The 13,819-nt window shown below is 39.3% G+C and overlaps 7 protein-coding genes across 7 annotated transcripts; 2 read left to right on the forward strand and 5 right to left on the reverse strand. All coding sequences in view use genetic code 12, as the record gives it.

Moving 5' to 3' along the window:
* Positions 1-160: 160 nt before the first annotated feature.
* On the reverse strand, positions 161-2,137 carry DASC09_031190 (Spt10 protein; the record flags this gene model as incomplete). Its single annotated transcript, XM_064996718.1, has 1 exon — positions 161-2,137. One exon carries the CDS (start codon positions 2,135-2,137, stop codon positions 161-163), a length of 1,977 nt encoding a protein of 658 aa, XP_064852790.1.
* Positions 2,138-2,673: 536 nt separating this feature from the next.
* On the forward strand, positions 2,674-3,924 carry PGK1 (phosphoglycerate kinase; the record flags this gene model as incomplete). The annotated part of the gene is made up of 1 exon (XM_064996719.1): positions 2,674-3,924. One exon carries the CDS (start codon positions 2,674-2,676, stop codon positions 3,922-3,924), a length of 1,251 nt encoding a protein of 416 aa, XP_064852791.1.
* A 651-nt stretch (positions 3,925-4,575) lies between these two features.
* DASC09_031210 (uncharacterized protein) lies at positions 4,576-4,989 on the reverse strand (the record flags this gene model as incomplete). The annotated part of the gene is made up of 2 exons (XM_064996720.1): positions 4,576-4,853; positions 4,935-4,989. 2 exons carry the CDS (start codon positions 4,987-4,989, stop codon positions 4,576-4,578), a joined length of 333 nt encoding a protein of 110 aa, XP_064852792.1.
* Positions 4,990-5,515: 526 nt separating this feature from the next.
* Positions 5,516-8,587, forward strand: CWH43 (Cwh43p; the record flags this gene model as incomplete). The annotated part of the gene is made up of 1 exon (XM_064996721.1): positions 5,516-8,587. The coding sequence occupies one exon, from the start codon at positions 5,516-5,518 to the stop codon at positions 8,585-8,587; it is 3,072 nt and encodes a 1,023-aa protein (XP_064852793.1).
* A 426-nt stretch (positions 8,588-9,013) lies between these two features.
* Positions 9,014-9,985, reverse strand: MGM101 (Mgm101p; the record flags this gene model as incomplete). The annotated part of the gene is made up of 1 exon (XM_064996722.1): positions 9,014-9,985. The coding sequence occupies one exon, from the start codon at positions 9,983-9,985 to the stop codon at positions 9,014-9,016; it is 972 nt and encodes a 323-aa protein (XP_064852794.1).
* Positions 9,986-11,149: 1,164 nt separating this feature from the next.
* On the reverse strand, positions 11,150-11,931 carry DASC09_031240 (uncharacterized protein; the record flags this gene model as incomplete). Its single annotated transcript, XM_064996723.1, has 3 exons — positions 11,150-11,396; positions 11,438-11,685; positions 11,923-11,931. The coding sequence occupies 3 exons, from the start codon at positions 11,929-11,931 to the stop codon at positions 11,150-11,152; spliced, it is 504 nt and encodes a 167-aa protein (XP_064852795.1).
* A 260-nt stretch (positions 11,932-12,191) lies between these two features.
* Positions 12,192-13,640, reverse strand: YRA1 (RNA-binding protein YRA1; the record flags this gene model as incomplete). The annotated part of the gene is made up of 2 exons (XM_064996724.1): positions 12,192-12,611; positions 13,425-13,640. 2 exons carry the CDS (start codon positions 13,638-13,640, stop codon positions 12,192-12,194), a joined length of 636 nt encoding a protein of 211 aa, XP_064852796.1.
* Between the last annotated feature and the right edge of the window lie 179 nt (positions 13,641-13,819).

Here is a 13,819-nt window from a genome sequence, read left to right on the forward strand (position 1 = left end):
GGGGGAAAAAAAACAACATTAAGTCAGCCACCTAATCACAAAAAATTAATTTCTTACCCCTCCAAAGACATTAGAAGTAAAAATAACAAAATTAGATTGAAAATAATTAGTTTATGAAATATATTATACAACACATACACAATGTGTAATTTTTATTGTCTCATCTGCCTAGACGATTGGCCTTTTGAAGTAACATGGTTGCGATTTCATCTTCCTCTTCATCGTCTTCTTCTTCATATTCTTCTTCTTCTTCATCATCATCATCATCATCATCGTAACCTTCCCCATTATCATATTGTTCCTGATTATGACCCTCATTTCCCTTACCATAATATTCTTGCTGTTGCTCTCTTTCTTCATATTCACGTCCTTCTTCATTATCCTCACCATCATCCTGTTCATCGTCACTCTCCTCACTACTATCATCACCATGCATTTCGCTAAAACCTTGACTGTACGTGTGCAGCTCGTCCTCAAAAGCTACCTCTCCACCATGTTGCAGAGCTTGTTCTGAATATATATCCCGAGGTGTATAATCATCATCAGTTCTTTGCCTTTTTCGAGCATGTTCACTGATTTCATCATGATACGAAATCCTGTCGCCATTTTCTATATTTTCGTAGTCAACAAATCCTTCTTCTCTGTCTTCCCCTTCCTCTTCCTCTTCCTCTGCCTCTTCCGCCTCGTCATATCCCGTTTCGTCATATCCCGTTTCGTCATATTCTTCGTTGTCATCTTCATCATCGTATTGTTCCACTTGCTCATCATACCCACCTTCTCCTTCTTGTAGTTCCTCCTCTCCATCTTCTGGTTCACTTTCATAATTAGTATTGTCATTCTTATTTTGTACCGCCATTTGATCAATAATCATGTTTCTATAATAATTATTGATGAAAGCCGCTTCCTTTTCCAATTGATTTCGAGTATGGAAATCCGTATTATTAACATCGATATTCCCTCCATGTTTCCCTTTTTGAGCAGGGGTATTCATCAGGGATTGTTTTCCTGAACTTCTAGAGCCCCCATCTTTGTTTTGACAATACTCACATTTACCAATATACTGTACCGCTAGCTCTTTAATTCTATTCCAATGGTACATTTCTGTGATGGCGGATACCGTTCTATTAATTCCTGCATGGTTTGTACCAATATGAGCTTTTTGAATAATTCTCGCTTGTCGTTGAGGCTCCATCACCACCTCTTTACCACGAGTCATGAGCTTACCATCTTCGGAAATTTTATAAATATGAGAATTGTTTCTAATTTTGTTTTTTTCTTTCTTGGAGAATCCTTCTGGATAAGTACGATGTATAAGATAATTTTTGATTTGCCCCCACCGTTCGACATCAACTGTACCAATGACAATGGATATTGGCGGCCCTTCTGGTTGGACTAGAGTTACAGTCACACTGTTGGGTTGCACATTGGTGATTTGTTCATTGACATTTCCAGGATCAGAGTTGGTAATTAATCCAGGAATTTCCACTGGTTTCCCACTGGAATCGATAATTTCTTTATCAAAAAGAATGATATCGATAGATTCTCTAGGGTTGCTGTATGATACAGCAGCATTTTTAATGACCCCAACTTCGTGGAAACCAGATTTCTGAAGTAGGGAAATTGTGGTTTTATTGGTCAGGTATACCGAATCAAAATATACTTTTGTGAACCCAAGTTGCCAAGCCCAAAATTGGAATGTATTAACAAGAACTTTACCAACCCCGGTATTTCGAACCCCTTGGTTTACTAAGAAACTACCTGAGCAAATATGGGCGCTATGGCCTGCAAATTGGGGTCGGATGGTGAAACTTCCTAGACACACGCTTTCCCACGGGAAGTGTTGATTTTGCTGTTCCAACACCATCAAGGCGTCTTCTGATTGGGTATGATCCCCGATGAGCATCATTGCGGTGAAGCTTGCGAACCAATAGCTGCAGAATGTCTCGAGGGACATGGGGTTGATGAAGGCAAAGGCGGGAGATTGTGGTTTGGTGATTTCATTGTTGAATTCGTCACGAAGGAAATTTTGGAGGCCTATGGGCACTTGCGACACTGCTTGATTGATAGGGATTAGAGTTGCCACGGTTATGTTGTCCTTTAGAACCACTGTGAAGGGTTTGGGAAGGTCCCTGGACATGGGGGATGCGATGGGTGTGGTGGTAACCAATTCCTGGGCCCCGCTCACATCGAAATATTTTTTTTTTTTTTTGTTTGAGATGATTTTTTGGGTGTTTGTGTATAATTATGTATATATATGCATATATCATAAGATGAAAATTGTCGATTACGTAATGGATTTAGTAGGATTGTTTATTACTGTACCATCCAGAGACGATTGATGTTCCAATCATCTAGTGGAAGTACTCAAACAAGTGGGTAGTGTTTGGGTACGTATAATGTAATATGATATATACCTACCTGCCTGGTAATGGAATATACAGAAAAAAGCCCCCCCGGGGGGCACCACCCGGGAGGTACCATTTGGGGGGGCAGTCACGAGCCCAATTCGATTGGCAGGTGGTGTGGTGTGCAAAGAGTCAACCAGCTGCTGCAGTATATAAATGGACCATCGGAGATTTTCATTTTCCTTGCTGCTCCTTTCTTCATAACTTAAGAACCATCATTTTTAATCCTATCAATTTATCTATAGATTAATTGTCTTCTACATCTACAATGTCTCTCTCCAATAAACTCTCTGTCAAGGACTTGTCTCTTGCTGGCAAGCGCGTCTTCATCAGAGTCGACTTTAACGTCCCTCTTGATGGTAAGACTATCACCAACAACCAAAGAATTGTTGCTGCTTTGCCAACCATCCAATATGTCATGGAACAAAAGCCAAAGGCTATTGTCTTGGCCTCCCACTTGGGTAGACCAAACGGTGAAGCTAACGAAAAATACTCCCTTAAACCAGTCGCCGATGAATTGTCTAAATTGTTGGACCAAAAAGTAATCTTCCTCAACGATTGTGTCGGCAAAGAAGTCGAAGAAACCGTCAATACCGCTCCTGCTGGCTCTGTCATCTTGTTGGAAAACTTGCGTTTCCACATTGAAGAAGAAGGTTCCAAGAAGGTTGATGGTCAAAAGATCAAGGCCGACAAGGCCAGTGTCGAAAAATTCAGACAACAATTGACTGCCCTCGCCGACGTTTACGTTAACGATGCTTTTGGTACCGCCCACCGTGCCCACTCTTCTATGGTTGGTTTCGAATTGCCACAAAGAGCTTCTGGTTTCCTTATGACCAAAGAATTGACCTACTTTGCTAAGGCCCTTGAAAACCCTGTTAGACCTTTCCTTGCTATCTTGGGTGGTGCCAAGGTTAGTGACAAAATCCAATTGATCGACAACTTGTTGGACAAGGTTGACATCTTGATCATTGGTGGTGGTATGGCTTTCACTTTCAAGAAGGTTTTGGACGGTACTAATATTGGTACTTCTCTTTTCGACGAAGCTGGCGCCAAAATTGTCCCAGATTTGATGGCCAAGGCCAAGAAGAACAATGTCAAGATTGTTTTGCCAGTTGATTTCGTCATTGCTGACAAGTTTGACAAAGACGCTGCCACCAGTACCGTCACCGCTGCTGCTGGTATTCCAGATGAATGGATGGGTCTTGATGCCGGTCCAGAAACCAGAAAATTGTTTTCCAGCACCGTTGCTGAAGCTAAGACCATTGTCTGGAACGGTCCACCAGGTGTCTTTGAATTCGAAAAGTTCAGTGCTGGTACCAAGGCTCTCTTGGATGCTGCCGTCGAAAGCAGTTCCAAGGGTAACACCGTTATCATTGGTGGTGGTGACACTGCTACTGTTGCTAAGAAGTTTGGTGTTACCGACAAATTGTCACACGTTTCTACTGGTGGTGGTGCTTCTTTGGAATTGTTGGAAGGTAAGACTTTGCCTGGTGTTGCTGCTTTGTCTGATAAGCAATAAATTATTACTATACCTTAAATTTATGATTTGAGAAGTTAGTTTGTTTAAACTTCGATTTATGTTATTTTAATGAATGTTATATGAAAAAAAAAAAGAGTAAGAGATGTAGAATATAATTAATTAACTTGATCGAATAGTGAGAAATGGGAGAAAGTATGTTATCAAAGGATTGCTTCAACTTTTTCTTTCCATAATATGTGCTTTTCAACTTTAAAGTTATTGGGTTTAGTATCCATCACTAATATTGTAAAGATCTGGTAGTGGATTAAAAAAAACACCTTTTTTATTTTTCAAGTTTACAAATCTTTACAATAATAAATCAATAAAAAAAGAAGAAAAAAATGTCATTAATTCGATTTAGTGCACAAATATGAATATCCCAGGTTATTTTGCTAATCAACCACATTATAACAATAATGCGAATTACTGATATACATTCAGCTTCCCTAGTCTAACAAAACCAACTATCCAATATTGATAATGAAAGATGATAGAGAAGACAAAATAAGGAGAAAACAAAAATAATAATAATAAGAATAAAGGGCATAACCCCATGCAGGAATGGATGTATCTTGTAAGAGAGGAGCAGATCAGGAGGTTAAAAAGGTGGATTTGGGAAACAAAGAAATAATACAAGGAGTTGGAAATTATTTATTTGCTTGGATCGTTCTTCATGTAGAAAAGGTAACCACCAACTCTGCTATATTCTGGCAACATTTCAAGATACTTATCAGCAAGTGGCTTGCAGTCTTCCCACTGGTTGACGTTACTGACACGGTAACACTTTTCAAGGGCTCTTCTGACAGTCTTGAGGGCAGAAGAACGGATCCATTGTTCACGAAGCATGGAGTCCTTAGCGTCTTTCAATTGTTGACCATTGGCGTAGTCAATGGTGTCGAAGGAAACATTCTTAGATCTGGCGTGGTTTTCTAAAGAATCGAGAGGTTAGTTAAGGTCTAGCTAGTAAAGTTATCATTATAGCCGACAAGAAACACTGAACTACTACTTACCGAGTGACATATTTGACGATGATGGGAAGTTGTTTAGTGTATGATGGTACACCATCTACAAGTTTTTTCTTTGTAAACCGCAAATTTCTACTGGTTGATGATTGGCAGCCAGTTTCTCTCTATTTGCAGGGTGCTACACCCGATATATTGGAGACAGGACTTCTAACCATTTTTTTGGTTAGATGCCCTTTTACAATAATCACATGATCTTTGATCCATTTGCACGTGCTTTATCACATGGTTAAAGGTAGTAATTATAATTACTCTAGAGATGGCACAATATAGCCATCAGAAGCCATTTTCTGTGCTCCCTGTGGCAAAAATATTCATAATTCTGCTCTAAGTCTCTAGGCCCCGCTGATCAGAACCCCCGGCTTTTACTCACTAGCGTTGTTCTCTCCATAGGGCATCGCAACCAGCCACACATTGACACCGGGCGGATAGCGGAAATTCTCAAATTTCCTTACAATCCACCCATCACCACATTTTTCAGCGCCTTTTTTTTTTTTTTTTTCCTAATTGGTGGTTACTCTTTTTAGAGAATAATATACCGTACACACCAAGTAATAATCAAAATCAAGATGAGTGACAAGCAACGGGCTTTGGTGTCCTTCAACGCCAAATACGTTGGGATTGCTCACTCTGTGTGTGCTTATCTGGCCTTCTTGGCTGCCCTTGTTGTTGGATGCTACTTGCACTACTACAAGATTATCGAGAATGAATTCTACAGCTATCCAGAAGAATGGTTTCCTAGTGTCAGTGCCACCATTGGCGATCGTTATCCAGAACGTTCGATCTTTCAGATTCTTATTGCGTTGACCGCAGGGCCTCGTTTTGCCTTAGTTTGCCTCAGTTATTTGCGTCTTTATAAACCAAATTCCAAATTGCCAGCTTTTGGTTTGGTTTGTGGGATTATTAGGACATTCACTTGTGGTGGCTGGGTCTATATCACTTCTACTGATGATCATGATTGGCATGATATCTTTATGATTAGTTACATCGTGTTGACTATTCCATGGGACGTCTCGGTGATCAAACTCACTCCAAGCACCTCCAAATTACGCTCTTACAGGCTTTACACCTGCTTGTCATTCTTTGGGATGCTTGTACCATTGATTTATCTTTTCATTCAACATAAAGTTCACAGAGTTGCAGGGGCCTACTCTTATTATGCGTACTGTGAATGGTCATTGATTTTGTTAGATATTGGGTTTGACACTTGGGCAATTTGTGATCTTAAGGATTTGCAAATCAATTTGGCCACCGACGGCGAAAGTTCTCTCAAGTTGGACTTCTTCAGAAAGATTAGTTTCAATGAAGAAGTTAATTCTTCGGCAAAAGAAATCGAAGTGGTCACCAATTTGGATAAATCAATTTCCAAATTAGACAAGTTTAGCAAGATCAAATCTTTTGAACAATTATTCAGTTACCAAAACATGTTGGTGCATATAATCAATTCTTTTGTCTTTTGGTCCGTCCTCTCAGGGTTCTTGGCGATGATTTGGTATTTCCCATTGTGGGCCATGGGGATTTCCGGTTACGAGGCATCGGTGATTGGATTACTACTCACTTTTATTCTTGCCATTCCATTCATTAGAAACCTTTTGGCTAACTATCCACAAATCTCTAGAGTTTTGGGTGCGGCACTTGGGGTTGGTGCGTACTTGGTCGAAAAACCAGAATATAGATTAGTTACTTCCGCCACAGGAGTAGCTTTCTGTGCCCTTGGTTTGGCCAACGAAACCTGGTATATCAATAATATCAGCTTCTCGGTGTGTAACTCTATCCTTAATACTGAAAAAAAGAGCCAAAATGAAGACGATCAAATTAATGATGAAATTCTTGCCACTCTTTCTAAAGATCTCAGCAAATATTACGCCACGTTATCCTCCGTTGGTTTATTATTGTCTGCAATTATTAAATTTGCCTTTGCTACCAACAATCCAATATGGCCAATCATGCACAAAGAGAATGGAGGCTGGAATAACACCGGGATTATTGTTGGTGTCATTGCTGCCTTGTTGACTCCAAATTACAAAAAAATCAACCAATCATTTAGCTTTGGCAATTCTTCCAAAACTTTGACCACCGCTCCTACCGTCGCTTCGGTAGCCAATCGTAAAGAATCGGTATTTTTTTCTGCCATCTCATTTGGTGCCTTCATTTTTCTCCTTCATGCCCTTCTTACAGACTCTTCTACCATCATTACTTGGGTTTGGGATGGGTACCCAATCAGAGGTCCAATCCCTGTTCCTCACGGTGCGGTATCTCTCACAGTGATTGCCTTTGGTATTTATTGTGGATTAGTTTCTTCCAGATCTTCATTAATTAATTATAAATTCTATAGTGCTGGTGTCATTGGTCTTATTCTTTTATGCAGTTTCAAAGGCTGGATGGGTTACATTGGTGGGCTTGTGCTTTCATTTTATTTGGTCACCATCACACCAATCATGATGGAAAATGTCTCTCGTTTCAACCCAGGGCTCAGTTTCACTCTTTCATTCTTGTTTTATTTGATCTTCATGCTTGCTAGTGTTTGGATTGTTGCTTATGCCTTTGTCCCTGGTGGACCTTTGCTTAGAGAACGTACTGACATTGTCTATGGTGTCCCAATGGTATCTGTTGGTTTGGGGATTCTCAATGCCCATTTATATGGATCTGACAGCATGATTGCCTCTTCGGATAAATCATTTAACAAGATTGGTAAGTCTCTTGGCAGTATTAAGAAGAAGTTCCAAACCTTGTTGTTGCTCTTGACCGTTACCAGTGGAGTCATTGCCTTCCTTCGTTTCCCATTCAATGATCCAACCCCATACCATCCAGAAACCAAATCATTCACTGCCGGGATCTGGACAGTCCATTTTGCCCTCGATAATGATCTTTGGGCCGCCGAAGACCGGATCCGTGACCTTATTGTTGATTTAGAAGTGGATATAATGGGGATGTTGGAAACCGATACCCAACGTATTGTGATGGGTAATCGTGACATGACCCAAAAAATTGCCCAAGATTTGGGTTATTATACTGATTTTGGACCTGGTCCAAATAAGCACACTTGGGGTTGTTTACTTTTATCCAAGTTCCCAATCTTGAACTCCACCCACCATCTTTTACCATCCCCAGTTGGGGAATTGGCCCCTGCCATTCATGCCACTTTGGACATTTACGGAGAATATGTTGATATATTTGTGTTCCATTCTGGCCAAGAAGAAGATGTCGAAGATAGACGTTTACAAACCTTGTATCTTAGTGAACTCATGGGTTCTACCGATAGACCAGCCATCTTACTCAGTTACTTGGTTACTGAACCTCATAAAGGTAATTACAATGTTTACGTGAGTGAGAAATCGGGAATGCATGACATTGATCCAACCGACGACGATAGATGGTGTGAATACATCCTCTTCAAGAGGATTAGAAGAACTGGGTACGCTCGGGTGAGTAGAGGTACCATCACCGATACTGAAGTTCAAGTAGGGAAATTCATGTTAGCAGACAAGATTGCTTTGGAAAACGAACACTTGTTGTACATGAATGAAAGAGTCGACGTTAGCCAAGTTCCAAAACCTTTGAGATTCCCTACGATGTTTGATGGTGATGGGGTTAGAGGACATAGATACCATGTTTTTGATGAGCCACGTTATTTCATTTAAGAGAATTTTTTTTTTCCCTTCCATTTTTAGTACTGCTTTGATTTAAGTTTTAGTCTTTTTTTTTTTTTTTAGTATATAATATATACTATATTTGTAGTATACACTTACGCACGTTGTTCATTGTTGTTCTTTTATTTTTATTATACAATTGTTATAAGATTAGAAGCAATAAAAACAAGGTGAAATACATAATCATTTTTTAACTGGTCTAATCAATGTTTTTCGAAATTCCAATGTTGTATAATATTCTGAACACTGTTTACTATTGTTTTACTGTTTTATATTTTTGATCAACATCACAAAACTTATATTAGATTCCAGTTTGGGTAATATTACACACGCCAATTTAATAATAATATAACAAAAAAAAATATGACTATTTAACAAGAAACCACAATAAATACAGAATAATCATCATCTAATCACTCACAATTTGTAAGGATACCCAATAGAATCGTCCTTACGTTTCCATATCCTCTTCTTCTTCCCAGTGACAACGTGGGTGACGAATTTTTCCTCGCAATACTGATTCTTGAACTTTCTAATGAACCGCGGGTCCCACAATTCTGACCCAATCCCCAAATCTTTACAGCATCTCATCAACGCATTACTTTTACAACCCTCAGTAGCCGTAGGAATTCCTTCTTGATTGAAATAGTCCTGTTCCCCTCGAGCAACACTGATAAGCCGTCCCATTACCACCAACCCGTACTCTCTCGTGATCAATTTCGGGGTGATCACGGTATCCGAACGAGGAATCAACCCCCACGCCCCCGGACCTAATGACTTATTGAGGATCCGACGATACTTTATCTCTGGAAGATAAATGAGTCCATCGGGTTTCATTTCAATATCTTCTGGATCAAGTGGTTGAAGAAGAATATCGATTTGTCGTTGCGAGAGCTGGGTGGTCCCAATACCATGGAACGAGCTGGTCCAGTCTATTTGCGGGTGATGATGTAGCGATTCCCCCTCGGTATTCAAAAGCCCACCACTAGAAGGTGGAGTAAATGGTGGAGTGTCGTTCAAAGTATGGTTGAAAACATCATTGAAAGTCTTGGTGCTGAATTTTGGAGCGGCAGTTCCAGGCGATGATGCCCTAGCGGGAGGTTGGGGATGAGTTTCTGACGATTGAGATTGAGATATAGAAGTTATATTTGTTGTTGTCGATGTAGATAAAGGAGCAGAATTGGTATTAGAGTTGGAAACACCTGTAGGTTTTGTCATCGTTTTAAAAAGAGCAGGTCCCTTTACTGGTGATTTTTTGACAAAGGATGCTTTAGTCGATGATGATGATCCACCACGAAAAGACGATAATGCGTAGGATCTTTTAGCGGTAACGCATATTGAGGATTTTAGAGCTTTGACAGAGTTCAAACTTATGGTATTTGGGCCCATATTTTATCATTAAATTATGGAATTCGACTACAATTTCACAGAGATGCCGATGGTTTCCCTTTTTTTTTTTTTTTTATTTTTTCGTGTGGAATAATTTTTTTTTTTTACAATTTTTGAGGCTCCTGTAGCAAAATCAGGCGTCTTTCTCCTTTCAGCATTTATTGTTTGGTATTGGTGGCTCGCTATGGCAGGCGTTTGCTCAATCTTTCGGGTATTTGTTGGTAGCTAGAGTATTTGTTGGTACTTTTATGGGGTTAAACTCCTCGGTCATTCCGATTTTCCTGCGAAGTCTCGAGAATCTTTCATTATGTTGTGGCAAACATTTGTGGCCTTTGGCGTCTTGTTGGGCAGTGTTTTCAAACAAGATTTTGTCGATCCTGATCCTTTCTAATCTCCTGGAGATTAATTATTAGCTCTCATTTTGTACCTCCGCTATTATTTGACGCTGTCCTAATTTTGTTTTCTATAGAATACCTAAGATATTTATTCACCAAGAGGCGAGCTAAGAAAACCACTGAAGCTCTTCTTAGTTTGCGAGGAGATGGGTTAATTATCTGCAGCCAGAGATTGTATCATTTTGTACACTTCTTTAAACCGCGTCAAAGAAATCGACCGTATTTCAATCTTCAAACAAATTAGGCTTTCCTTTTATTGATAGGCGGATCAGGTTTGCATTTTTTAGATGGAGTAAAAAAAAATGATAATACGACGTTTTGATTAGAATCAAATAACCTCCTGAGTTTAACCAAGAGAAATTTTCTAGTACCACTATTCAAAACCTAATCAATTTCTTCCAAAGACAACTCGGAAGTTTTTGGGATGAAGAACATTCCCCCCATAGAAAAAGAGTCCCCCACTACTGGTCATGGCTTCATTCATTTGAGGCTATGACATACTCAGCACATAATTAAGATCTAATACCACAAAAATATCCCCGTTATTTTTATTATATCTGCTTTGCAATAAATGGAAAAAAAAATCTTACAATTACATTGCTGAAGGGAGAAAAGACAGATATATGTCGAATTTATCAAAAAAATGAATTGCTTCAAAATATCATAAGGGATGATAATTCTGTATGTTTTTTTATCAGTTTTTTCAACAAACACCCCTACCAATGAAAAACAAACAAATAAACTGAGGCAATACCATTTCGTGAACTGCTTATGAGTCATCATCATCATCCTTATACTCCAGGATAGCGTCAATTTCGGCTTCCGGTGTACCAAAGGTCGGGGCTGGGTCAAATTCTAAGTCACTGTCACCAGTAAATATTCTGGATAAAAGAAAGAATGGTTTTTCTATGTTGTAAGTGGCCTTGACGGAGATATCGCAGTATTCAATATTCTTTGTTCTGTGAAATACAATGATCTTGGGCTTGATGGCTCTTTCTTTAATATCGACCTTATTACTACATAAAACAATTGGGATACCTGTACAAGCTCTAGTTACATCTCTGTACCATCTCTGTACCATCTTGTGATGCTCTTCAAGGTCAATCTGGAGCTGACATCGAACATGATAATACAACCATGAGCCCCGGTGTAGTAACCATCCCCTAAACCAGACAATGCCTCTTCACCAGCGGTATCCCAGACATTAAAACTGGTTACACCAAACTCGGTTTGGAAGGTTAAAGCAGAAACTTCAGCGCTCACGGTGGGGGCATGTTTATTTTGGAACTCACTAGTTGAGAAGCGCTTGACAAAACTGCACAATATTTTAAGAGCACGTTATATAACATCATGGATTGGTGGTTATTATAAACGCTGTTTTCTAAAATATACCAGGCAGGCACAGCGATTTCATTTCTTCTTCGCACCAACCAGACCAGACCACAGGAATATTCCTACTAATGGCAAAAAATAATTCATGCTGCACACTGGGCTAATCATTGATTTATACCAACTTCTTTTTTTTTGATTTATATTACAGACCTTCTTCATAATTATTATATACAAATCACACAACAGCTAGCACAGAGATACTTTGGCGTTTAGCTCGGATGTATTATCAGCATGGGGCATTGGAATGGTTACAATTTATCATAAACACTAATAAACACCAACTTTAGTGGCTGTTTTTTTTTTTTCTTAAATTACAAAAAAATAAATTATACAATAAAAAAACATCTCGCAAAAAGACCCAAGCATGAAAAAATAACATTATACAAAATGAAAATAAAAACAAAAAAAAATTGTTTGAATTAATCCTTCTTTTCAAAGTAATCAGTCATTTCTTGGTCCAATTCTTCAAGAGTCTTCTTGGCCTTTTTGACTGGCTTCTTGGCGGCTGGCTTCTTAGCGGCAGCCTTCTTTGGCTTACTAGCCCTAGATGGGGCATTGGCCTTGATTGCCAATCTCTTCTCGTTGGCTTGGATTCTGGCAGTCAAAGGCTTTTTAGTTGGATCCAAGATCAATTCAATTTTTAAGTTGTTCTTACCACCGTCAATTGGGGCACCATTGTATTTGGTGACAGCCTTTTGAGCGTATTGAGAGTTCTTGAAGATAATAGTGGCAATCCCCTTAGATTGGCCTCTTTCATTGTAACTCAAGGCAACGGTGTGAACACCACCGACTTGACTTTGGAAGAACTCTTTGACAGCATCTTGCTTGATATCTTTTGGCTATTATTAGTAGTTAGTATAAAAAATTCTCACAGCAAAAAGAAAGAATAAACATTGGTTGGGATGGAGATAATAATAATCGGGTTCAATTTTCCTTCACCTAGAACACAAAATTGAAAGAACCAATATACAGATCACGAGCAGCACAGTTGATGGAACCACTTTCTGGAAAAAACAGAAAAAAAAAACATCCACCCGTGTCTTTAACAAAACTCAGCATCATCTTGTAACCCAAACAATAAAAATGAGATAGTGACACAGAAATGTTTATTTCCTTGTTTTATCGCTGTCCATATTCTAGGCGCGCTAGATTACAAGGTAGCACTACGCTACTTTGCAAAATAACTAGGGGCAAAGGCAGGCATTACATGTAATTACTTAATTGCAATCTTGCCAAACCTCTCAGAATGATGTGTTGCTTCATCAACATTCATCACTCCAAGCATTAAGCCACAAACGTCCAGTGTCCATAGTTCTGGATTTTTTGATTCACGTCTTGAACAAGATTTAAAGAAAGAATGACTGATAGAGTATCTCAACACAATTTGGTACCGAAAAATGGGGTAACGACGCGTAATTGACGCCAAAATCACCAAGGTAGTAAATGCTCAACGCCTCCATCAGCCTCCATTTCTCGTGAATGGGAGGATCATGTCGTCCTTTTGGACAGTCAATCTTCAAAAGGAAAATCCCATAGTTATGTAGTTAACATCCCGCTAGGCAATTATAGACGCGAAATAAACAGAAATAAACAGGCACACATTCTCATTAGTAAAATACAAATGAGAAAATAATAACTCAGGCAACACATACTAAACCGTAAATAACAGCTTTAGAAGCAGAAGAAGCATCGATAACTTTAGCAACAGCAGCAGGGGAGATGGTTTTCTTAGCACCAGGGCGAGCTTTGTGAGGGGCTTTGCCGACTTTGGCGTTTTTATTCCCGGTTTTCTTAGATCTGAAGGTCTTCTTGACACCTGGCTTGGAGGCAATGATTTCGTCAAGGGATTTATCTAAAGAGGCAGACATTTTTGAAAGTTATATGTTATTGATTAATAGAGAGTTATTGGAGAAACGAGTTCCTTTAGGAGAGGAGGAAAAGACGTCAGTGTAACTGCAAATTCCAAATTTTGCTGACTTTTTTTTTTGCCTTCCGTGTGCTGTCGATCGATGGCGGGCAGGGGGGATTGCCCGGTCATCTGCTGCCA

The sequence above is a fragment of the Saccharomycopsis crataegensis genome, assembly GCF_037102585.1.
Source record: "Saccharomycopsis crataegensis DNA, jcf7180000000084, whole genome shotgun sequence".
Classification (NCBI taxonomy): domain Eukaryota; kingdom Fungi; phylum Ascomycota; class Saccharomycetes; order Ascoideales; family Saccharomycopsidaceae; genus Saccharomycopsis; species Saccharomycopsis crataegensis.